Source organism: Cavia porcellus, unplaced genomic scaffold (assembly GCF_034190915.1).
Source record: "Cavia porcellus strain 051 isolate PalLab524CR breed Dunkin Hartley unplaced genomic scaffold, mCavPor4.1 scaffold_20, whole genome shotgun sequence".
In the NCBI taxonomy this organism is placed as follows: domain Eukaryota; kingdom Metazoa; phylum Chordata; class Mammalia; order Rodentia; family Caviidae; genus Cavia; species Cavia porcellus.
The window spans coordinates 25166285-25192750 of record NW_026947503.1 but is presented as its reverse complement, the minus strand read 5'-3'; the positions used below and the strand labels follow the sequence as shown (position 1 = coordinate 25192750).

The 26466-nt window shown below is 38.1% G+C and overlaps 1 protein-coding gene across 9 annotated transcripts in view; it reads left to right on the top strand.

Moving 5' to 3' along the window:
• Window positions 1-26466, top strand: part of Nedd4l (NEDD4 like E3 ubiquitin protein ligase) — a 335786-nt gene that overhangs the window by 176665 nt on the left and 132655 nt on the right. For 3 of the 9 annotated variants that reach the window (XM_005005527.3, XM_003474136.4, XM_013157143.2), the window contains exons 3-5: window positions 10298-10379; window positions 12926-12964; window positions 15301-15354. In XM_005005527.3, coding sequence (XP_005005584.2) covers window positions 10298-10379; window positions 12926-12964; window positions 15301-15354 — 175 coding nt within the window. Of the gene's footprint in view, window positions 1-3462; window positions 3482-10297; window positions 10380-12925; window positions 12965-15300; window positions 15355-18141; window positions 19481-26466 lie in introns of those variants that run through there. The other 6 variants (XM_013157142.3, XM_013157141.3, XM_063231561.1 and 3 more) reach the window with 5 other exon arrangements.

Genomic DNA, 26466 nt, shown 5'->3' with positions numbered 1-26466 from the left:
AAATCAAAAGGGTGGACATAATAGATAATGTAGAAGCATAATACAAGGTGATCAACAATGGTTATCATAATGCCTCCCGCTATCTCTAATAGAATTGCCTATATCATCAGTTATAATAAAATTGAACAAAACAGTAAAGAATGAAACCAACAGAACCAAAACATTGGAGACATTACAGGTCTTCAAAAGTAGGTAATAGTCAACCGGAATGGGCGTCAGAATGAATCCCACTATCTTCACAGCTGTTGCCTAAACTTTCGAACCTGGTACTATCAAGCAAAACAGAATAGAGGGACATCAGTCAAAACAAGATGGTGAGAGCAATACAGGGCTTTAAATCAAGATAATGGAAAGTCAAAATGGGTTACTATAATATATCCTGCTATTTTTAAATTTATTTTTCCCTTAATTAAAAGGATAAAAAAAATAAAAAAGTAAATAATAAAATGGAGATTGAGATAAAAGAGGGCATAACAGCAAAACAGCACAGATCAAAACATAACCATTTAAGCAAAATAGTGTTTGGATATTTTTTAAAACAAAGTTCTGTTTAGTTTGACTTCTAACCATGAGAGAAGCAGATAAATAGGTGTGTAACTCAGTCTCCCACCAGGCTCTCTGGGGAAAAGTAGACGGATGTGTTCATGTCTCAGGATTTCTCTCTTTGTCTTTTACTTCCTTTAAGACTGAACCTTGAAAGGCTCTTTGGATAGATAATGCTTTGTCAAGTAGCCAGGACTTGACTTGCTCCTCTGTCCCCCTCCTGCTGACTGATAAGTTAGAGTTACAGATAGGATAGATTACAGATTGCTCTTCCTGTGATGCTAGTAAATGTATGAGGTGTCAAATGACCAGGGTAAGCCCTTCAAAAGAAGCAAAGTCCTTGGAATTCAGTAGAGCTGAAACTGTCTCTATCCTCCTTATTGAGTGGGGTGAACTCATTATGCTGAATCCTGGAGAGACTAAAGAGGGGAGAGATGGATTCTCAGCCCTTCCCAAAGCAGAGTGCCCAGGTAAGCAAACTGTTAGAGTGTACACTGCAAGTCTCTGAAGTGGAAACTCTGGGATTGAGGTGCAGCAGTCTGTGTGTTAGTTAGCTGGCCTCCAGGTGACTCTGATGCCTGCCATTTCAGACATTCTGTTCTAGAGACTCCTTGTCTCCCAGCCTTGCTCAGTCATCTCAGCCACCATGTGATGTGTGTAGCATCACCATCCTCCGAATGCACTCCAAGCAAGAGCTCGTGTGTATCAGAAATGGTTCTGAGTTTATCCTTCTCTTGAGCAAACACTGCCAGAGAATAGGTGCTGCCAAGTGAGTGAGGAATGGAGCCATCCATAGCTACTTGGAAACAGGCTCGTGAGACAGTAATAGGACTGATGCGAAACATCACAGCTCCTCCGCATTAAAGCTCTCTCACTTCATTGCTCTTCATGGGATTAGGATTCTCTGTGACACAAGACTTTATATGACAATTGGCTATGCACAGGACAGGTTGCCCTCTCTAGCCTAGATAATGAACAGATTTCCTATTTTTGATGGAGGGTAAAATATTACTCAGATAATAAAATTGAAGTGGTTTTCAAAGAACTTCTTTAGGGGCAGGGGATTTAGCTCACCGGCATAAGCGCCTGCCTTGCAAACAGGCAGTCCTGAGTTCGATCCCTGGTACCGATAAAAAGGAAAAAGACAAAAAAAAAAAAAAAAAAAGAATTTCTTTAGAGATGACTTAGCATTAAAGACTCGTAGTCATTTAGGACCCAAAGTGGTTAAAATTAGGCCCATGCCAAGCAGCCTAGATCAGCTCAACCAGCCCAGTTTTCTGTTGTAAACTGGACCTGGTAGAGCAGTAGCTGGAGAAGTCATGGCTCTTCTGTGGTGGTAGATTGTACTGATACAGTTTTTCTCATTTGGCTGAACTTTCTGTGATGCTTATTATAGATTATATATTACGATACAGTTCCACTGTACTATTTGAGGAGTAATCACAGTAGTGTGAACTTTGTTGTACCATTTTTAATCTGAGAAATCCATGTGTTTTTATCTATAAATGTATTTTTGGCTTTTCACTTACTTTAGGCATCGAGCTCCCTGTAAATATCCCAAAACTAAGGTGCTAAATACTCCCTATATGTATGTTTGCCTTGGACTTGTGAATGTGTACATGTGTTCTTTCATTGCTGAATTATGTTTTTAGAAGATGTCCTTTTCTGCAAAGCCTTGTCTAATCAGTTTGGAACTTTCACAATGTTCTTCATAGTAAACAAGTTGAAACTACCCTCACTCTTAAATATGCATAGGAGATAGCATTGTTGAGATCTTTGACAGTGAGTTTTTTGGACCCACTCCCCTACAAAGTGATAATACAGGAAATGCTGTGTGCTTAGAATGTACTTATACATTGCTTCCTCGGCATGAGCCCCGTAGAGAAGTCATTGCTGTTACTTTGACGATGAGGATATTTGATAGGGATTAGATTAAGAAAATTGGAAATACCCCTTTTCTACTTTTAGTATACGGTATTCACATCTTTGAGATGTTTGTCCTGTATTTTAAAAAGAAAGTTATTAAATTATTAATGTTGTAAATCACTTTTTGCCTGTTCTCATTTCATTGGGATATCTGGGATACTTTCAACTTTATATTTTCCAGTTGGCAACATTTATTTTGGACTACATGGGGTCTAGGTGTGTCACCCTTTTATCTTAGCATCCCAGATAAATAGCAATGCATCTGTGTCACTCAGAAGACAAAGGGTAATGAAAGTAAGAAAAGAAACCTTTGATGATCTCATTAGTGCAATAATACAATGCCGGCATAGTTTGATATTTGTATTGTTGTAATTTTGCTTTCTTATATAGTTGTGGTAGTGCAGTATATTTTAATCCTTAAAGCACAGGTGACTGTGAAGTTTGTCACTGGTATCATTTTTAAAAAACCACACAGCATACTAATGTAATTCACTTATATGTTTATATGCACTTTGACCTTACTATTTGCTTTTTAAATTTTAAGACTATTTTTAATCTTTGGCACCCTGGGGGATAGCACTGCACATTGGCAGGTGTACTGCTGGACAAAATATGGGTTTGGGAAATAAAATGAGTTGACTCCTTCTTTCTGGGCTTAGAGGAGGCAGGTAGCTAGGTAGAACTGTGCACAGAAGTTATTTAACAAATGTTACTAAAATTATTACTACTGTTCACATAGCTTTCTCCTACATTTTAGATTACCTTGGAGAACCATTTATAAACATCCTTGGTATAACAGAGAGAGTGTGCCAACTTTCACAAAGACATATCTGCATTGTGAACTCTCCTGTCCAACTCTGACTTCCTTGGAGAAGGATAGGCAACTCTCTGAGGCAGGATCTCATCTATTTACGTTTTCCCTACCTTGGTGCCCACCAAATTCCATTGTGCATGGTCACTGCTCAGTGACATTGGGAGATTAGATTCATTGTGAGACAGTTTCCAAATATGGGTAAGTTTTTGTTTCTTTTTGCCTTAAAAGATACTAACTTTCTTTGGCTAAAATAATAGCATAAAAAGAAAAAAAATCCTCATGCATGGAGAAAATATTTAGTAGACCATGTTGATTTATCATCATAGGCAAGTCACAGGCTATCACCTTCTTTTGCAATTATATACATACTGTAGTAATTCATAAGTAAAATGTTGCTCATTAGTGACTTTCCTGGACAAGTATGGACACCAGAAGATAAGAGCACATGCTTGCTCTTAGATAGGCATTTTTCCCTTAACTCATTTTAGCTTTTGTAATTTCATGAGTCACTTCATATCTGCATACATAGAATGAGACGTGTGTGTGTGTGTGTGTGTGTGTGAAATGTATCTCTCTACACACATACTTAGAAATGGGAGCCCTGGCTCCCATCAGTCTCTGTGATGTAAGTTTGGAATTCCTGAGTAAATGATAGATGGCAAGGAGGTTGTATGGAGGGAACCAGTGATGACTAGAGATTTTAGGAGTTGACTGTGGAGATTTTAGCATATAACTGGACCACTATTTGTTCCTAACCACAAAATCATAACAATAAAGTATCTTGTGAGTATTTTTTCTGCAAGGAAATGACTATACTGTCAAATTTTAATGCCCTTTATAGCCATTTAGGAGCAAAATAAGAGAAAATTTGAGTCTATTCTGTCCCATTGCTCTTTTGTATTTGTTGAAAAATCACACATATTTAAGAATTAAATTACCTATTGAGTATATTAGTGATGTGATATTTTTCAAAACATACTTCATCACTTTCAGGAAGTTTTGAGGACTGTAATGTGTATGCATATTCTTTAAGAAATTCTTGGTAGTTATCTATGGAAGGTAATTTTCTGGGTAGAAAAAATAAGGAAAGCCCCTTTGGGTTTGTTATTGAGGTCGTGGTTGGCAATGAAATTTCAAGGTCAGTGCCTCATTAGTAGATTGTAGTTAAACATACATGTGAATATTATTGGCATTTCTGTAACTTTTCTGCACTCAAAATTAGTACCTGCTTTCAGTAGCAAATTAAAAACAGAACCATAAAGAAAAATAAGTATAATTCATAAGCTTATCCTCTAGAGAAAATGACCGTGTATTAATGTTTTAGTTTTATTTTGCTCAACTAGATATATACATACATATACATATATATGTGGAGAAAAAGAGCTAGCAGTATTTTTAGATTCTACTTATTTAATATACTATAATTTATTTCTCATTTTAAAATATTCTTTGAAAATATGGTCTTAATGGTTTATAAATTCTAGCATATGATTATACTATTATTTAGTCACTTCCCTATTGGACTAGAAGGTTGTCCTTTTTTTATTATAATATGTAATGAGCATTGTAACATAAATATTTACCTACTTCTGTGATTATTTCTTTGGGATTAATCCTCAGGAATTAATCCTCAGGAATAGCTTTGATAAATCAAAAAGCATCACTACTTTGGATGCTTTTGACACTTCTACCATATTACTTTCTTGAAGACTTTAATAATTTGCCTTTTCAGTTGGAGAGTATTACAATGCATGCCTGTCTTAGAATGTTACTTTTTTCAATCTGAGTTTCTTAGATCAAAAACTTCAAATTCAGTATTATTGAACATCTTCCTGTGTTTTATCCCTTTGCATACTTTCTAGGTATTTTTCTTCTCACTTGAAAGTGTTCTGTAACTGTAACTATTGAGGATCTAAGTAGTTTATGTAAAACTGATGATAATAGGAACAATGGAAAAAAGAATGAGGAAACCTTCAACAAAATAAATTTGTCACTTAGCAATACAAATTTCTTGGTGAAACTTTCTCTGGGTTGGGTAAGTCTCAGTGTGTCTGGTAGTGAAAATCAGTTTGATCTGTGTGTAATGTACTGCTAATGAGGAACCAGATGCAACGTTTTTCAGGCTGCCTTCCACAATACAGAGTACATTCCTTTCACAGGGAAGAATGGCAGTTCCTTCAGGTGTGATCTGACACTCCCTTAGGAGCCAGATCTTTCTCAGCATTCCCCTGATGTCCAAACTTCCTGGAAGAACACCTTGTAGCTGGTAAACAAGGCAGTGTCACTGCAACCAGTGTAAATGTGATCCAACTTCAACACTTGGCAAGTTAAAGGCAACTCCTGCCTTCATCTCCCTACTCTGCCCCCTGCAAATATGTAGATCTCAGCAAAAACTATTTACTGTGACAAAAATAAGTAAATAGCAGATGCTAAAGAATGTAGGACACTTCAGCTTGTCAAGTGGAGTCGGTCGGGCATTACTCTGTTAGTGACATGTCAGCTTGAGCTGTGCTTACTTCATGTATCTGCAAAGCTGAGCAACAGGGCAAACCTAGAAAAGCTCACCTGCAGCTCTCTGTGAGAAATGACCTTGTTGGCACCATCTTTGAGTAATGGTGATCTTCATAGAATGAGATCTCTAAGATTTCCATCTCTTGAATTCCTTAAAGGCAGCTGAGGTCAGTTCAGGCCTGTAAATCCTTCTGTTAGAGATGACCAGAGCAGAGGCCCACAATTTTCAGTACTGGAGTGAGAGACAGTTAAAAGCTGTTCTCTTGGTTTTTGGGTTTTGTTTTGTTTTGGTTTTTTTTGCTTTTTTTGGCACTGGGGATCGAACTCATCACCTCACACTTGCCAAGGAGGCATTTATGCCACTGAGCTTTAGCTTAAATCCCCAACCCCTAACTAAATCCCCAGTCCCCAAAATGCATTTTTGACTAAGATTTCTTGGTGACTTTCATGAGAGAACAGACCTTATAAATATTTTGCTATTTATGTTTTCCTCTGTTGGACTCCCTCTAATTTGCTTGTGTGTCTCATACCTCTAAAATAAAGTAACACTGCCTTCTATTTTTCCAATCAAATGCAATCTTTTACATACAGATGAGATGTCTGGCTAACAATATCTTTGGTATTTTTTCCTTTTTGATTGTGTATGCTACTGCAAAATACTGAGGCATCTAAGATCCTTTCAGGTGCATTTACATACACATGCATCACAATGGACACAGAGCAAAAGATTCAAGTAAATAAGTGCCTTTGTTTAAGGACAGTCAAGAGGACTGAGACCTAGAAGTTACTGGACCACCACTCCCTTTCTCCAAACATACATATTTTTAGCATTCTGTCAGCTACCCAGTTCTTTAGGGACTACCTTTGGGTGAGCTCTCAGTTGATTCTTATTGATCCTTGCTACTTCTATTTAGACTGTGCTCATTCTTTGGTGCAATGCCTTGCCACTGTTTTTTTTTTGTTTTTTACCTGATATTTTATCTCCTTGCAATGAATCTAACTATAAATCTGTATATTTACCATCTCACAAAGATGGAGAGGATGGCAGCTGCTAACATTATTGAGCAGTTACTATATGTCAAGTACTATTATAATTTTAATCTCCACAACAATCTCCTTATAAGGGAACTATTGCAGTTATCCCCATTAAATAGATGATAGAACAGGCACAGAAAAACTGTGAGTGTGCCATTGTCTATCCAAAGGAGCTGGGATTTGAATTTCGAAAAGCCAACATTTGAGCCCCTATGGGAACGCCTGTCTCCTTGCCATCTGAACTCAGACTACCTGTGCTCCCTAAGCCCTCCACACTGCAGCCTGGGCATATCTTAGTGTTCAGAATTCCAGCTCAAGCTCATTGCTGGGCCAAACTCTACCTGCAATCCCCTCACCTGAGCTTGGCCTTTCCTCCCTAAATTCCTAACAGTGGTGCCCAGCATAGAGAAATCATTTGGGAGACTTGATCATAGATAACCAGGTCTAGAATGAGGCCAGGAGCCCAGATTCCAGGTGACCATGACTTGCACAGGTCAAGGACTTCTGCTGCCTACCTTTGTGCTCAGGGTTCTTGGCCTACTCTGTCACATCTGCATTTTATTTATTCATGCTCCATTCAACTAGGCTTGTATATCTAGCACTTGTCTCCTTGCCTGACATGTAGTAGGCACTCAATAAGCAGAAAGTGGATGAATCCTAGTACCAGTTTGTCATTGTCTTAGAAGGGCTGAAAGGAAGAGTGTGACATTTAGAACTAAAGGTTTCCAGACTAGAATTTTTCTGATTCCTGTTGTTTTACGGAGCATCAAGCTTCTTGCTTAAATAGTTACATTAATGCTAGCCCTGAGTTGTTCTAAACACCAGCCACTAACTAGGTACCAGAAGCAAATTGCTGTGATGATGACTAGCTGACACTCCCACCCAAATCTGCAGAAGGCTTCTGCATATATGAATAATGAGGAAACATGTACTAGTTAGCAAGCTGTAGTTGGTAGCACCCAGCTTTGCACTGTGTGATAAATCAGTGTCAAATCAAATCAGCAATCCAAGCAGAAGTAGAGTAAAAAGAAGCAACTAGAGAACCCCAAATGTCTCCTCAGAGAAGGAAGAAGAGAGTATCAGTTGCCTATCATGGCTGTTGTTTGAGGTCACGTGTACTCTGTCATGCTGTGCTGGTATTAGTGTTAGGACATAATTTTCTCTGCTGCTTCTGGTAACTCTGTGAGTTAGGAAATGTCATCCCCATTTTATTAATGAATGGCCTGAAGAATTAAGTCCCAGTGGAAAAGGAGGAGGACCTTGAGAGCTATCTGAGCTACCATTTCCCCCTCCCCTTGAGTTTATACTCTCCTGACTTTAGCCTGCTCCTGCATTTTGGCCTCTGGTTCTCTCTTCAGGCCAAATTCCCTTCCAGGAAGTTTCTTGGTCAATCTTTCATAGGGTTGATTATGTCCTAGCACTGACCTGGGTGAGCTGTGGAAACAGTGTGTGCTCAGACATGCCTTCCTCATTACAGCTGAGAGACTTTGTCCCATATTGAAGGACCCCTCCCACACCCTTATGGGCATGTGTCACTTTGTGAGCTAATCAGGGATTACAAAATAAGGTGAATAAATGACCAACTGAAGAATGTGGATGGTTATTAAAGTGAAAGCTTTGCTCCCTATTGTAGTTATATAGTAGTTAGCAATCATGGTATGTGAGGGACATAGAAACTAGAGTTAACCACAGAGCTTATGGTATTCCCTATAAGGTGAGGGGTGTGTGTGCGTGTGTGTGTGTGTGTGTGTGTGTGTGTGTGTGTGTGTGTGCATGCACTTTCAGGGCATACCCAAAGCCTGTTACTGAAGTTGCCTAAAAGTTTTCAGCAGTAGTTTGATGACTAGATATAGAAAATTTAATTTTCTACAGCAAACAAAGTATTGTTTCTACAAGCAACAAAATATCTTTTCAATTACTGTCTACAATAGTGGCTCTCCTGATGTGGTTCTGGGGTCAGGTGCCTCAGCATTATTGGGAACTGCAAGAAGTACAAATTTGTATGCAGTTCAGTTCAGTTTTGAGCAAGGATCCTCAGAGATCTGTGTTTTAATCACTTTCATCTCCTTGTGGATCTGATACACTAAGGCCCAAGCACCACTAACCAAGAAAGTGACTTTGCCTCATGCTCCAAAGCTTAGGTTCCTGGTTGCTGGTTCTTGACTCATGTTTTCCTGAGGTTGAGAGTGTTCAGACAAGAAGTAGATATGTCTGGTTAGATTTTCTTGAATCAAACCAAGGTTTATAGTTTATGAACTAAAGGCAAAATTGACTAATACTTTTTCCATCATATTTTCCACTGGCCTTTGACTTTGAATTTTTCAATATTGATAATAGTCTGTTACTATTATGTGAATTTCTTAAAGAAATTTCTTTCATAAAGAAATTCATGGCATATTTGGTGTTTGAAATAGCAAACAAATTAATATAGTCAGCATTTTATCATAGCAGCAGTCTGTTATCATTAGAATTAGTCTGTAAATTATAAAAAAAGGGTCAGTAATTGTAGTATGGTCACTAAAGGATAACTCAAATTAGCAGAAGCTAACATGATAAAGTGTTAAGAATAAATTGTCAGCTATATATAATTAGATCAGTAAAAATGGGGGATTGAGTACATAAGAACCCTTTCTCTGATTTTTCACAATCTCTGTTGTGAAACTTGTCTTCTGGCCCCTCCACCTCTTCAAAAGACACTCTATAACTGGATTTGGACTACACCAGGGTTAGCAATGTTAGAATACATGAGTGGACTTAAACTCTTAGTAGATAGTTCATACCAAGTAACTGTATCTGTATCTGTATATTTGTAACTATATATCTTGTTCAAAGATTTCAGTTTTTCAAGGAAATTATTATTAAGATAGTATCTTGTACTCAAGGATTTCTGGGAGTTGTAGTCAGGATTTTAGATGTAGGCTCAAATTTTAGATGTAGGCTCTTCTCAAATCTGTGTAATCTTGATTTTGAGCTTTAGTTTTCTGAGTTTTTTATTTCACTTTTGTTTTACCTGTAAGATAGCAGGTCTTGCCTTAGATGAATAGTTGTCCTTTCTACTAAAAGAAAAATAATTTTTACTCATGCAGTGGAAATAAGATTACAAGATGTAAACTAAATTTTGTAGCTGAATTTAATAATGTGAACAAATTTTGTATATCTTTGAATAATCTTCCTTCTAATCTTTTCAGAATCTACTTAGAAAATATGGGCAGTTTAATGATTTTGAATTAATTGCAGGGAAAATTATCTTTAAAGTTAGAGTGTTAGTTTCTTTTTCCTTTTAAATAAATATTGGCTCTGGTTGATAGACACTTTTCTCAGAGCATATGGACGTGTTAAAATGTTATTGCTTAACTTATGGAATTAATATGAGTCGAGGCATTAATATATGTTTACATTTTCACTTAGGTTTGGCTTTCTTTTTAATGAAAAGTATAATCCGATTAAATATGAAATATTTTCTTGCAGTGATCCATATGTGAAACTCTCACTGTATGTAGCAGATGAAAATAGAGAACTTGCTTTGGTACAGACAAAAACAATCAAAAAGGTAAGTTGTTCATCCTTTATGAAACGTCACTTGTCATAATTTAATTTTATTAAGTTATGAATTTAGACTTATAGAAATTATATTTGAAGAATAAGATGGCAGTTTTTTTACTTTAAATTTAATTTAATTTATTTTTAATTTATTATTAATTTTAATTTAATTATGTGAATCATCTGCCAATATTAAATCTAAAAATTCTCCATAGACTGAAACTTTCCCAAATTAACCCAAGATGTCAATTCTGAATTTTTGTTAAATGACTGTAAAAATGGTGTTCTGAAAATAAGACTTACTACAATTAATTGGTAATTTTTATGTCACAAACAATACAACAAAATAAAAATTTGTTGTCGTTGAGTTGCTATTCTTTATAATGAAAATTTATAATACTTTAAAATGTATATATTGGATTGTTTGTAGAATGGTTTAGCTTTTATGTAGTATTACTAAGGGAAGAAAATACTTGTTTTAGCAGCATAAAAGCATCTATAACATACTACTAATAAAGCTATATAGGTGTATGTTTTATGTTTTTAAGTTTTATGTACATCATTTCATTAAAATTTTATTTCCATAATTATTTGATTTGCCTATAACTGTGTTTTGTATACATTTGTAAATGGATGTCAATTTTTTCATATTTCAGGTATTTATTGAAAATGCATGCAATCTACAAAAAGTATTGTTTTCATCTATGTTTTAGAATCATGTGTGGATTAGTATTATTTTTCTTCACTGCCTCTGGGGAGGTAGTTAATAGTCAAAGTTGATGCACATTTCCCGGGCAGCATGATTGCTTTAAATACAAATCTCCTGCTCTCCTGCTGCCGTGCCAACATCCTGGATCTTGGGTCAGGTCATTTTGTGTAGGGAACCCTAATGCAGTGTGTCCTCCACCTGGCTTTGAAATAGCATTAGAAATCTATTCTGCTAGCAGAGGCCGGTGTTGTGATTAGTGGGAGGACGCCTGCCGAGGAGGGAGGCCATTGTTCCCCAGGGTAGGCGCTGTCACTGTTGTTACCAGTGGAGCGGCCACCTCTCAGGGAAGGCCGCTGGGGTCCTGGTCACCTGCCGGATTGGAGCCAGGAAGCCAAGCTGCACCCGGGCGGTGACTAGAAATACCGGCATGTGTTTGCTTCCGAGGGGAGGGCTTGCTTCTCCTCCCCTCGCCCTGTGGAGGGTGTTGGTCCCTTCTCTAGGCAGCCAGCCTCCTGGTTAGTATGTCTGTGCCTCCCGCTGCCCTCCTCCTCTCCTCGTGGCGCTGTGACCTGCTGTCATTCATTTTGTGGTCTCCTGTTGTGGTCGACTCCCTGGTCTGTCCTTGCCCCATGTGTTTCCTTGGAGCTGCCCTCCAGGAAGCTGCGGCTGCCGCAGAGCGAGGTGGCCGCAGCTCCCTCCCGAGCAGGCTCCGCTCCTGCTCCCTGCTCCTCCCTGCACTGCCATTCTGGCTCCATTCACGTCAAAACTATGAAACCCATTCTTTAAGGATTCAATTCACTGTGGCTTTGTGGGTGGGAAAAGTGCTGATTTTTTTAACTGTCAGTTAAGTGTCATATGAATTCTGTGTTTTGTATTTTTACAAATGTCAATTTTTGTTGTTTGCTTGTTTATATGTTTATATTTACTTTTGCTGTTAAAGGAAATAGGTTCAGAAAGGCAAATATCATTTTGATTGAAAAACATCTATAGCTGTGGGAGAGGTGATGATATTTCAGTCTCAGAAATTTTACTTGTAGTGTCCGAATGTTTTAATGTGAGTGTTATGCCTATGGAAATGCACGAAAATACAACATGTGTTAGTAGAATGTACTTCATCTTAGTTTTGAATAATGTTGGGTAAGACCTTTCTTTTGTTTGCAGAGGACAAAAGTATCCTTACCATATTCTTCCAAGAAGTGTGTTTAATTAGATTGATAAAGAGATGAATGAATGAATGAATGAATGGATGGATGAATGGATGGATAGATAGAGGTTGAAAGATAAACAGATAAGTATTTCTTAACCTGGTTATTTGGGGGAAAGAAAAAATAGTTCCTTTTTTGGTTATAACCAGTAGAATATTTTTCTCCATATAAAATCTGATCATCAGTATTGTTTTTATGTTTTTTAAATGTCAGCATGTACATAAAGATTGAACATGTTCAACCTTCCCCCACCTACTTCATTACTCCCCAAAACAGATTTGTAGCAGGTGGAGAAAAGTCAACAAAGTTCATTTTTGTCTTCACAGAATATTCATATCATCACTAAATTCTTGAGGGAAATATTTTGTTTTCCTGATTATAAGTCTCTGGTGTTTTTCCTTCTGGTGATAGCATGCAATTTATGGTTTCATATCTATGAATCATCTGTTTTATAAATATACTCCTTCCTCCATCTACTTGGTTTATAAAATAGTCTCAAGTAATCGACTAACTGCTGTTTTTATTGCCATTTTGAAAAATTTTATTAAGAAAAATGTTTAAACAAATATAAAGACTGTATTGCACTAGTAACTGTTAGTTTCCAAGACTATAAAAGATATCACAAGATAATTTCTCTTCCAGACGCTGAACCCGAAGTGGAATGAAGAATTTTATTTTAGAGTAAGTTTCATTTTTTGCTAATCATCATTATTGATACCTAGCTTGTCATATCACAATAAATTCATTTTGAAGAAAGTTGTAACATTTTTTTAAATGGGAGATTTCCTTTTAAGAGAAGAACTATTTAGGTAGCTTCCTAATGAGTCCCAAATTTTGAAAGACTGAGAAATGGTCACAAAATCAGGACTGTTATATTTGCCAGGAGATGGGGGCGTGGTGGGGGGGCATCTTGGGGAAATACAAAGAAAGGTATCCAAATACTCTATTTTGTCTTTTCAACTGAAACTTTTATTTAAAAAATAAGGTAAGATATAATTTAAATAGTTTATTTTTATGTGATAAAGATTATGAATTATTAGAGTACATTAAACAAGAGAAATATATTTAAGAGAGACATTACATATTACTGGTTATGGCCTGGAGACGTGGTTTAGTGGTAGGGCTCGCGTAGCATATGTGTAGCTCAGGGTTCAATCCTCTAGCACTCCGAGAGAGGAAAAAAAGAAAACTACCAATTACGTTCCAGTTTTAGGGAGGAAACCTTTTGTTACTCAGACATTTAGTGTGTATATGCATGAACTCTAAAATTACCTTTGGAATTTAAACGCTACTCAATAAGGTAAATTTTCTTTAATCTCGTATATTTAATATCTACAATAGCTGAGTAGAAATGACTAAATTCTTGAAATAGCTGGAATTTCTGCTCAGTGAGCTTTTGGGATTGTTGCTGTTTTTTGTTAGCAAAATTCCGAAAATATTAGATTGCCCAGTTATTTAATTGAAAGAAAAGAGTTTTTTTTTTCTTTAAAATGAAAAAAAGTTTAATTGTGTAACGGTGCTATTTAAAACTGCACTCCTCCAGAAAGCCCTTCGGCATAGTGTGCATTCCCAAGAAGCAAAATTGCCATTAGGCCCCTTGTAATTGGTCCTGACTTCTTCTTTTTCAATTGTGATAGCATTTTATTTGTTCCACACACTTGGATAACTGTATCCTGCATCTGTTTTTTTTATTATTTTCAGAGCTGAAATGCGGCACTGATATTTTAATACTTGGTAGATCCTGTATTCAGCCTCCACCAGATGTATTTTAAATTATTCCTTGAAGAACTGACAAGTGATTAGGGGCTGAGAGGTAGAACTGGCCCTTTGTTAACTCTCAAGTACAACTTTCTTCTTGTGGAGCCCTAACTTATATACTTTCCTTCCATTTGGTCCACATTTAGGTGAATTTTAGTACACTCAAAACTTTTTCAGTGATTCTTTACTATAGATATAATTAAGTTCTGTTTTTTAAAGATCTCTTTATTTCCTGTACAGATTTTTACGTGCTGCAACCTGTAGATGTAGTCCTTAGCAGCACAACTCTTCCATGGTAGGCCTGGGTCACATCTCGGACTTTACCACGTGTAACCTTTGTGACCCTGGAAAAGCCATTGAGGATTCTCAGTCCTCTGGGTTCCTTGTTTCTCCTGTAGGAAAGGGGAGTCCTTACTTGGAGGCTTGTTTCCCTGATTTACACGCAGCAATATAAATGGGAACACTTGGTACCATGTCCCATGCAGTTGGTTATGATGCAGGTGATGATACATGGACCGGGTTGGTGACCTTTTAGTAAAGAAAAGAGCAAAAGTCTGTTGAAAGTCTGTTAGTTCTGACACAGACCCCACATTGCTGAAAGTAAGAGGATCTTTCTGGTTCTCTCTGATGGTTCACAGGATAGGTCCTGGAGAGCAGCAGGCCAGAACTTGTGCACATCCTGGCTGCCCAGCACACTTGCTGTGGGCTCCTGGGCCAGATACTTCACTCACGTAGTGTTAGTTCTCCATGTGTGAAATTGAGGTGATACATCACACATCACAGGGTTTCTGTAAGGATTATATAAGGTCAGGTATTACTACTGATTTTTAACAAGGAAATAATGCCTAAAAAAGTCATAATGATACATAGCTACTCTTAGTATTTTCTTAATTAGTAGTAGCAGCAGTAAAAGGCCTAGGCCATTTTTCTCTGGCAGAGGCCTGTGTAAGGATGTGACTGTGTGAAGAGGGTGCCTATTTGTAGTATATATGAACTCTTGAAAGTTCTTTGGGATGATCCTTTCTTATCATAGTAATATAAGTAAGAGCCTTGCCTTTTTCTGATGTACCAGAATATTAGGGTTGGATAATAGAGGAATCAAGACTAGCAAGTTTTATTTAGTAGATACAGAATTTCCAGATTGTTCCTATTATACATTTGAGTTGGGTATCTTATAAAGCATTATTCTATTCTGTTCCTTATTTTGTTTTTCAAATGATTCCTGTTCATTTTTGAAATAATATTTTTGTCCCTTCTAGGTAAACCCATCAAATCACAGGCTCCTGTTTGAAGTATTTGACGAAAACAGATTGGTGAGTCTTTGTTTTTGAGTTTTGCTTCATTTCTTAAACGTGAATTTTTAGCGCTGAACCTTCCAAACTATCTGTTGGTTGTATATGTTAAAACAGAGGACTACTTTTGTCCCGCAGCTAAAGTTCATCATTCTAAAAGTATTTGTGTGTTTTTAACATGGAAAATTTATTTGAATTTGTATTTTTTTGTTTCAGTTAAGATTATTGAAAGTTATTGGTGATAGTCTTAGCCAGAGTGCTTATTCTCTGGTTTTGTGAACACAGAATAATAAGCAGATCTGTAAAGATGCCAGCAGGTGCATAAACAAACCAATGGGAAATTTTTAACTCTAAACCAGACTATTCTTCTGTGATCCATTCAGTAGCAGACTTATGGTAATTTTCTCTGGAGAAATGAAAATCTGATAGTATATAGTAATAGATGAATCTATACATAGCAAGTAATTAAACTGTATTTTAAATGTGGTACCCTTCTCAAGAGAGATCCTCAGTAAATACTTTCAGAAGCAAAGATGGGGCTGGGGATGTGGTTCAGTGGTAGAATGCTTGCCTGCATATGCAAAGCCCCAGGTTAATTACCAAATAGTGCCAGGTTAGATACCAAGCAGTGCCAAAAAAAAAAAAAAGAAAGAAAGAAAAAAAAGATTCAATTACATTGATTAAAGAGAGAGAATATTCTTATTAACCTTCTTTCTGCAAAATTCAACTGAACTTTGTTTTATACTGGAGATCAAACCCTGGGCCTTACATATTCTAACAGGTACTTTAATGTGGAGCTACATCTCTAGCCCTTTAAAAAATTTTAAGTTTTGATATAGTCTAGTTAAGTTGCCCAGGGTGAGTTGAGCAGGAGATCTTCCTGCCTCACCCTCCCAAGTAGGCAGGATTACAGATGTCTGCCACTCCCAGCTGAAACTCCATGTTTACTTTCTTGATAGATTGAATGAGAGATTCTCCTGAGGGGTGAGTTCTTGCTTTTATCTTCTCCAGTGATGTGAATCAGCAATGTTTTAAGTTTAGTAAAAACACTAAGTCCCTGCAGACATAGAGCCCTCCACAGACTCACTCATATTCTCTGGGTTATTAAGTATAATAACTCTCTTTAAGGTGAAAAAGGAGTCACAACTTGAGGAAAAATCATTTCTGTTTTTAAGTTCAGCATTCAATTTTCTTTTACTAAGAGAAATCACTCTTTAAAAAAAAAATAAGCTTCCCATTTCCATGATCTAAAAGATTGACTATAGTTGGGATGACTTTGCCTTAGATTGCCAACTGTATTTCCAAAGCAAAAAGGGCTTTGAATGCAAAGCTTTTAAGAACCGCTGCATGAATACATACTGTATCTGAACAATCTGACTTTATAATATTAATACTTAGCTTTGCCCTGGGCTATGTGCCGTGTTGTTACTATGCAAAGAATGTTGCTGGTGGTGACTTTTCTCTTTGTTGGCTGTTAATCCAGCAAAGAGAATGCGTGACTAGGGTGGTAGTTGGAAGTTCTAACATTAAACAAACTATCTTTCATTTCTCTCATAGAGGTAATTTTTGGCCTTGAGAACTAACTCATGGCTGTAGAAAACAGGTTTGGATTTATGTAAACACAGGGTTAATCCTCCACACCCTCGATTCTAGAGCTATTGACAAAGTCATGCTTTGTAGATTTTAAGTAGACTTTGTGTCACTCTTAGCAGATTGGTATTTTATTCTATTTTATTTTTTAACCTCTTTCTAAATAAACCTTTTTGTTAAAACAACTGGTATTTCTGGTTCATAGAAAATAATAAGTTTAAAACACAGAATATTTCCAAGTTAACTTAGAATCCGATGACAGGTTTTTGAATGTGAACTTTTATTTCTTAGGTCCCTTTTGGCTCATTGCAAACATAGGAAGATTCCATGTTTGTATCCTAACTGTACTATTATTGCTGACTTCTTACTGGAAAACATTCAGCTCCAGGTGGCATTTCTTCAGTATGGTATTTAATTTAAATTACTCAAAAACCACATGGACACCCTTCCTAAATTTTACTTCCTTTTTGGGAGGAGAGTGTGGGTTTTTTTTTTTTTCTTCTACCTGGCACATGAGAGTGAATGTTTTCTGCAGCTGGGTTTCTTTTTCTCTGGTAGTTCTATGTCTGACAATCATGTTGTATGTGAGGTCCACACTTCTTTTAAATGAGAAATGTTCAAGGAGTGCAGACCAATCAGACGCACAATTGTCTCTGTAGTAAGTTTGTGCCCCTGCACCTCACGTCGCTATTTTGTTACTGGTAGATCATGGTCTAATTATTTCCCATTAAAGGGACACTAATTCTGTGGGTGTGTAATTGTATTTATAGCATGTTTTATTAGTTTGCATTCCCTCATGGTAGTGTAGTGATATCATAAATAACAGAAACATAGCCTCAGATGCTCATGAAAGGGTTTCCCCCTCAGCAAAGCTGTGTTTCCCTTGTTATTTGGTGTGATGGGAAGGTGGGGATATACCAGTGTTTGTGTTTAATGCACTGCGACCCTGGCAGAAAGTCCCATTGCTGTGCATAGTTGGGAAAGAAATGTCCCGTGAATGTAATGCGGTCAGATTTACAACAGCAGGGCTGGAGGTGTGTTTGCTGCCTCAGTCAGCTGCGTGCACTCCCTGCTGGGCTGCCCCTTTCTGACAGAACAGCAGCAGCTGGGAAGGTGCTGTTTCAGGCTCTTGCTGTTTAAAAAAAAAATAAAAGCGAGGGGGGAAATTGCACTAAGTCCACAAGCTGGCATTGGAGGGGGAGAGCGCGGTCATGTGGTTCTGGCCATCCTACCCTCTGTCACGGTGTAGATGAGAGCTTTTTGCTCTTATCCAATCATGCCTGGAATGCTGCTTGCCACTTGGGCTATTTCTGCTATCTGTCGCTCTTGGTGCCGCAGTGCTAACGGTTTGGCAGATGGGACACTTTTTCTTGGAGTTGGTATCTTTGGTTTTTGACTTCTGGCAGTGCCGGGCTTGTTGTTGCTGCTCGCCCTCTCCCTCCCGGCCCCCCTGGTCACCATGGCCCATCGGCTTCGGTTTCATTTTGGCTCTGGTCGCAGCAACACAGCCCCCGAGTCAGAGATCCTAGACCAGGAGAGAGAAGAAGACTTTTTCATGGCATTCCACACCCTCCCGCGGCGGAGCGGCCCACACCCCTTCGCCCAGAATGGAGGGGAGGACGGCGGCAGCCTGCAAGAAGGTGTGGGCGCCCTGAAGCGCAGCTCATCCATGTTCATCCCGCAGCTTCTCACCTGCATCGACACCCGCCCCACGCGCAGCTCCTCTATGCAGATCTCCCTGCAGCGCAAGGCAGCAGATGGTGCCACTGATGGGTGCGGGCCACCCAATGATTCTGAGGACCGGCCACCGAGTGCCACATCCGACCTCGGGGACCAGGCCACAGCCACAGCGGGCCAGAGTGGTGTGGCAGAGCCCTCGCCAAGGGATACCACCGGGAGCTCCCCTCAGAGGGCAGCCCGGGACCCTCAGGTCAACGGCACGTGTGACCGGCACTTGCGGGGCCCGGGCTTGGCTGAAGGCTCGGAGGAGGCCACGCCGGGCCTGCGTATCCAGCACCGCGCCTCCAGTGCAGACGTGCGGCAGGTGCGCCTGCTGCCTTTTGGATGTGACGGCCAGACGGCCCCGGAACCCAGGCGCTGGTCCCTGCAGCATGTCCCTGATGCTTCTGGAAGCTCCGGGAAGCGATGCTTTGTCTTCCAGTTGCAGCAGCCCCAAAAAGGCGCAGGGATGGGCAGCGACTTCAATTTTGGCTTCACCGGCACGAAGGGGGACAGATTGGTGAGGTATCCCCGCATCCGGCTGGAGAGGAGCACTTCATACCCTACCCAGCCCCGAGTGGGCCAGGGGAGCCCTACAGAAGAACGAGGAGGCCCTGAGACGCCTCCTCGGACAGGCAGGATGGCTCCTGAGATCCGCAGGACAAATTCCATGGAGAGGACTCCACAGGGTCAGGGGTGCACATTTAAGATCAGGCAAGATCAAAACGCAGGGCAGCAGCATTTCCGGATTCTTGTGACTCGGGAGCCTGAAGAAACTCGCCAGACTTCTGAGGAGGAGAATGGCAAGAGTCCTGATCCTCCAGGAGCTGGTATCCCGGTAAGTCCGCATGTTTATGAGTGCCAGTTGCTGAGACCACTGGAGAGTCCCAACTCAGAAAACTTACTCTGCAGTGTAATTAAAATAAGCTTCACTCTCTGGTCTGAGAGTTTCCCTGATTGAGGCCAGTGAAGGTCTGGCCGCGTTCTGGGACTGGGTGATTTCTGGTCCAGAGTTTTGGTAGAAGTCCATGAAAATGTTTTCTTTAGGTCTTCAAAGTCAAAGATCTTTGGAAATGCCAGCAAAGTATACACATTCACACTTTTGTTATTTTTCCGTCTGAATAAAAGAATTTTTAAAATTTATTACTTAAAATTAGTCTGCCAAAAAACAAGCCAGTGCCCCGATATGTCGATATTGGAAACTCATTTTAAAAGCTGCTTGCAAATATAGCCAGTGACACTTCTCTTCAAAAATATTCAGTTTCAGTAAAGGTGAACATGATATTGCATTGGACTTGAATTTTAGTGTCTTAATCATTAAGTGCATATAAAGTTCGATTGGTTCTTCCTTAATGACCTTTTTCTTGTAGACTGTTACTGGTCCTCGTTATATTGTCTTTGATTTTTATCCCATGAGATAATACTGAAGAAGAGTAGTGCCATTTTTGAGACAGTAAGAGAGGATTTTGAAGTAGATTGGCTTATGGACCAAGGTTAGGGGAAGCTGGGGAGTCACTAATGGTCGGATTGCAAAGCAGTGCAACTTAACACTGTCCATTTGAGTGTCTAAGCCAAGGATGCTGTATATAGCATAGTAAGTGCCCTGTCTCCAGCTGTGGAGATAGACTCCTTGCAGGAGACTCTGGTTTACTTCGCCTGTGTTCTCACTGTCTCCCTTTCAGTGAAATGGAGTACAGGGAGACAGCTGCTAACTCTGCGAGGCATATGATGACTCTGCAGCTTTCATAGTTGAGAGTGGGATGAAAAGTTTAATTGGTTAGATTTCTTTTTGCTGAGAGTCACTAGCCATTTAGTGTTGCCTTAAAGAACAAACAACTTATATTTTTAAACTGGATTTTTCCTCCCTGAACTTTATGGGGTTACTAGTTTGAGGATATGACTACGAAATGGTTTGAGACTCACATTTGGATTTCACTTGTGAATTGTCTTTTGAAAGTGCGCAGCTTGAAATTACTCTACAATTGTGTTGTCATTTCTTGCTTTGTGTTCAGAAGTATTTTTTTGTGATTCAAGTAAACTTTGCCACTGCTCCATCACTGGCTTTCACCATTTTGAAAGGATAATCAGATATTAAATGCAAATATATTTTCTTTCCAGTTCTTCGTTGTCTCGAATCGTATCAGGAAATGGCTAAGTGCCTTGTGTGGGTTTGAAGCCCTGCCACTTATTATACACCAATACAAATTTCAGTAGGGTAGGAGCTTTTAACCTACCACAAATTAATATGATAATTGTAGGCTTTTGCTTAGTATCACAATTCCATTATAAACTTGGTCTACTTGTCATAGGAAGATTGAGAAAAATTGCATTTCTGACAGTTTTAAGTGCCCAGTTACGTTACTAAAAACAAGTCCTTTTTGCAGTTCAGGTATCAGACAAATACATTTATATGTATGTGATTAAATTCTCATTTGGTTTAGAGTTTTTAATGTAATTAAAAACAAAATATACTAAGATTATATGTCTCCTACAAGGGCTACTTTAATCTGCAAGGACAGTGTGATAGAAAATAAATTTTACAAAGTTAGAAATATAAATTCTGGCATAAAGGTTATTATGGAGAGTAAGTTGTATCTTGTGAAATGGATTTCATAGATACGTGTTTTCATGGACATAAATTTGTACATGGTAAATTGGTTTTCTTTTAAGCCAAAGTTTTTTTCTTTAGAAAACAAAAACAGAGTTGGTCACATAGGAAAACTCTGTGCTCTATTCAGCAGCTTTGATGTGTTTCATACAGACTAGGGGTAGGCAGTAGCTGCTACAGCCTTATTTATCTTGAAAGAAAACATTCACTTGGGTGTCTACAGCCTGCCCACCATCGGGCTTTCTTAGTGTTTCTAATATGTGCTTCTTTGGTCAAAAAGGCATTTAATTATTAAATTTACATGAAAAATTAACTAAAGTTGATGGCAGTCTAGTTTTTCAGTGATGTAGAAAATCTTTTTTGACTTGGAAGTACCACTCCTTTTACAAATGTGCTCAAATTTGATAAGCATGCTGTAGATCTTGTTTAAATTGCTAAGTACTTTTATCTATCTATGCCTCTCAAACCTCCTGCCCTGTACAAATCTAAAACACAACTCCAAAAAAAATGGTAACTAGCTACATTTTTAGAAAAAATACAGAAAGAACCTCTGTAGTGATTTCTCCAGATCAGTTGGTAAAGCAGAATTAGAGCACGGTGGTGCAGGCTTGTAATCTTAGGACTCTGTGAGACTAAGGCAGAGGATCACAAATTCAAGCACCCCTTCACACACACACCAGAAGAACTTACCAAGGCCTTGTCTCAATATGAAAACTTTCAGAAAAGGGACTTAACTAAGTATAAAGACCCTGGTTCAATCTCCAGTGCAACAACAAAAGGCAGAAACGTTTCCTATAAATCATCATTCAGCTAAAATATTTCAACAGCCTTAGAATGTATCCATTCAACCTGTGGCATTTTTAAGTAACGTATTTAGTTTTGTAACGTATTTCAGTTTTTGGCTAATGTGCTTTGGTTATGAGCTGCTTAATTTGCATTGGAGTTACTCTAAGGAAGTTAGATCAGCCATTACCAATATGTGAGCCCCCTTGGAACACTGTTTTTTGCATAATAACTGCTAAGTTCTGTGTTTTACAAGCTCAAGGAGCCAACTTTCTAATTCCATTAATGTTATTAAGTGTTTAAAGTCTACTGTGTATATAATATTACACTAGTTACTTGGGAAGTTTCAGAGACTGTCTCAATTTCTTGCTGACACAGAGGGTAAACAGGAAAAAGAGGATCTGGGGAACAAACCCAGTAATTCTCTCACCTACTGTCCAAACTCAGAGCAGGGGAGGAAGTGTCCTTCTTTCCTTCCACCCTGACCTTTCTGAACTTGCTTGTGTCATCAGTGGACATGTACTTCTTAGAAACAGTGTGGTAATCTTTTGTGTCTAAAAGTTCATTTGCTGAACAACAAAGATGTATTACTTTTATTTGGAGGGAAGTTTGGGCTGAGATGGTTTTACTATACAGGAAAATTTTCCTACTAGTGCCAGTTGATGTCTCTTTTTTTACCTTAAAAATAAATCTGAATATCAAATATATGACCATCGCTTCTTTTTGAAAACGTAACAGCAACATTGTAATGGATAAGAAAAAAAGTCATAGTCCTTGCATTGAATTGGATTCTATCATTTTTTCCTCCCAGATAGAGTAGTGGTCTCCTTTCATCTGGATATAGTATTACATGACAAAAGTTAAGCTATTTTACTATTTTAACTACTTTTTTAAAATGTTGTATTAGCAGTGTGCAAGGTTGACCCTGATTTGTGTTTGTTGACATTAACAAATAGGACTTTCAGTGATGGCTCATATTTCAGGACTTTAAAATGAAAAATGCTTGTATTTTGTTTTGTCTTATTGTTTTGGTACCAGGGATCGAACTCATGATCTTGTGCTTGCCAGAAAGGCGCTTGTGCCACTGAACTAAATCCCAGCAAGAATGCTTATTTATTCTTAAATTAGTATGAAGACTTCTGTTGTAGAGGCATCAACCTCACAGCCTTCCATTCTACCATCTAAAGCAGTGTTTGTCACTGTTTCAGATGAAAGTATGTAATACTGTCATTAGGTATGATAATAGTTTGTATATATCTGAGTATACTATGTATATACAATAAAAATATACATATTACAAAGGTATATGAGTATGTATGCACAATTATAAAGTATACGTTAGGCCCAAAGATACTATGAATGTTTCTTGTGATATGACATTCTGCTGAAAAACTTTGAAGATGATTCATTTGATGCCTTGTAGCACTGGCCTACTAGAAGGAGGAGGGAGCTTTGGGGATTGTAAAGCCAGCCTTGGCAGTTAACTGACTTTGAGACTTTAAGTGGTTAGACTTCCCTTAAGCCTCGCCCCTCATCATTCAAGAGAAAGGTAAAAATGTCCAGCTTCCTAGGTTGGGACACCACAAGCATAGCTCCCAAATTAAATGAGGCAAATTTGTGCAGGCACCAATTCATCAACCAAATATACAAGTCTTTCACCTTAGAGGTCAGTTAGATTATCTGTGAACAGGCAGTTTTTTGGTCAACATAGCATCAGACACAAGAACAGTAGGCATTTGTAGCATATCTGAAAACACAGAATTTAATAACTAGCTTTGATATTCTGACATCTTGTCTTTCCTATTTGCTTCTAACACTGCAGTTCTTAATAAGAATTGATTTGTGAGCCAAACATTGAAGAAAATAACCTTGATGATTTCTGCATTGTTGATTCATTAAAATCTTTAAAACATCCTGGATGTTTTTCCCATGTATTTTTATCACATCATTTTGCTATGGCGGATTTTCAGGGGTCAGGGTCATGTGGACTCCATAGAGCCATTTGAGAAGCAGTGTCATGTTATCTATATAGTCTCCACATTGTGTGACTTACAAACAAGGGAGATGTTTGGGAATATGCCTTACTAGCTGTTGCCTTCCAGAAGGTTTTCATAAATGTTGCAGCTGCTTTGCCTGGCTAAGCTTGGAGGCAGACTTCCTAGTCTTTGAAACAAATCTCCCGTTATATAATGCATACTAATAAGAAGTTTTCTCTCTCTACATAATAGTTCACAAAACCAAAAGAAATTTGTTCCATATAAGGGTTATCTTAACATTATATAAATATTGCATATTTTTGTGTAGCTGGAGCTAATCAAAATGGTAATGGTACTTGGGCAACTTAAAATAATCAGCAAGTTTTTTAAAATAAAAACAATTAACTGCATATTATTATGCCAAGAGAGATTAACTATCCTAAATATACTTTTTCCTGTTAACCCTTAAATACTTTACTGAGATATTTGCAATATGCTGAAGCTGTTGATTCAGTACATAAATACCTGATTTCTGAGTTTCCTCTATAAATGCAAAAGAAGCTTAGGGATCAAGTCCACAATTGGCTTGTGATTATTGAGAGGTTTATCATTCTGTCCACAGTCTTCTACTTCCTTTAATTCTTAGCAAGCAGCATAGTATTCCATGCTTATACAAGAGAGCACACCAAAACAGAATCCACATGCTTTGTGTGTCCTTGTCCAGACTGAAAATCAAAAAGACCTAAAAGAATGGAGTGTAGAAAAAAAAAAAAAAAACAGCTAAAGTAAATACTGCAAAGTGTCTACATTTTCTGGGCCAGTGGAGATTATTGAAAGCTTTTTATAAATAATCTTGACGGTGTACATCTTGAATGAATAATGTTCTCAAGGGGGCTCCCATTTTTGGAATCTCTTGATTATCCAACTGTGGCTTACATAGACAAGCTCTGGGACACAGAGTGGGGATAAGTGAATAAGTAGGTGAGACAGGTGGCTTGATATGAGTGGGCCTGAAAGTAAGTCCCTGATGTACTGGCCAGTTTTGTGCTGTGCCCTGAATATGAATTTGTCTCTAGGTATCACCATGTTTTCACAGGAAGTTTAGTTTTCAGAATGAAGGATGCAGTAGATTAAGTTTCAAGAAGTTTGCTTTTTATACATGGATCTTTTTAGAACTGTAGTCTGTACTGACACTGCTGAATCAAATGTTTAAATCTTCCCATGATGGGATCAGTCACGAAGTGACAGTATCATAAATTGAGCTAAAAGAGGCTGTACCTTCTTCAATAGTTTGGTGCTTTAATAGTTGTTGCTACGTTTTAAAATTCAGATACCCTCAATGAAGAGTTTCTTAAATTCCTGCCAAATCTACCAATATTTTAAAACCATTCAGTGTTTAATGTTTAATGTGCCGTATACTTAGTAGAATGAATGAAATTGCTCCTGGGAGCAAAAGACTAGAACTGCTCCAGGCAAATGATCCTTTTAGGGATCCCTAGAGTTTACATAGACAATTTTTACAGGTTAGGATGAGGCAAGTAGCTTGACATCCCCATATAATAACTTCGAGGCATCTGTTTTTGACCCCAATCATTAATCATTATCTTGTTTACCTCTTCCTGGGGGTCAGGTGGGCAGGAAGCATTAGTAAGCAGATAAGTAGCTGGTGATTCAGCTCGTTCCTGTTGGAGCTGCATGGCCTCTCTTTCATACTGTTTATAGATCACTTGAGAATTGAAAGATTTTTAAGATATATTTAAGTGACTCACAAGTCATAATTTACCCATAACTCCGAGAGACTGTACAGCTTTATAATGAATCACACATTTTGAGAGTTTTGGTCTCAATTTTTACAGTTCATTTAAATGTAAAAGTTAAGATGGAAGAAAAATCTTGATCTGTGCATATTAAACTCCACCCAAAAAACATAGCACTTCAAAACCAGGAGATTTTCAGGCTACGAGTTACATTGAAGAAGTATTACCTTTCATAATTTACTTAAGGAATTAGCCCCAATTAAACACTGTAAACCAGTAGCACAGCTCTAGAATTCGTTTGGACTATCTTCCTTGTGAGTTAAACTGGGTTAAACATAATATCTCTGTTCAATATGATCATACTGGTTGTCTTTATATTTGGCAAAAGGGAACTACTAATAGAAATGTAACAGTACACATCTTAATTGCATTTTAATATTTGAGATAATTTATTAGTGGAGATTATAGTTCATAAAAATTCTGATCCATTGCTCTGTCCATCACAATATATAATTGGGGTGCTCTGATGCCAAAGCTCAGGGCACAGTGCACGCAAGGCCTGTCTACACCTTCAGTTCTAATTTCATTAGCAGGAGAGCTCCTCCCGCCTTCTATAAGAGGTATATTTTTCCTCACCTAAGGTACACAAGTGTCAGTTGTTATTTTAGATTTATAGACTTACAGGGCTGAGTTGCTTTGA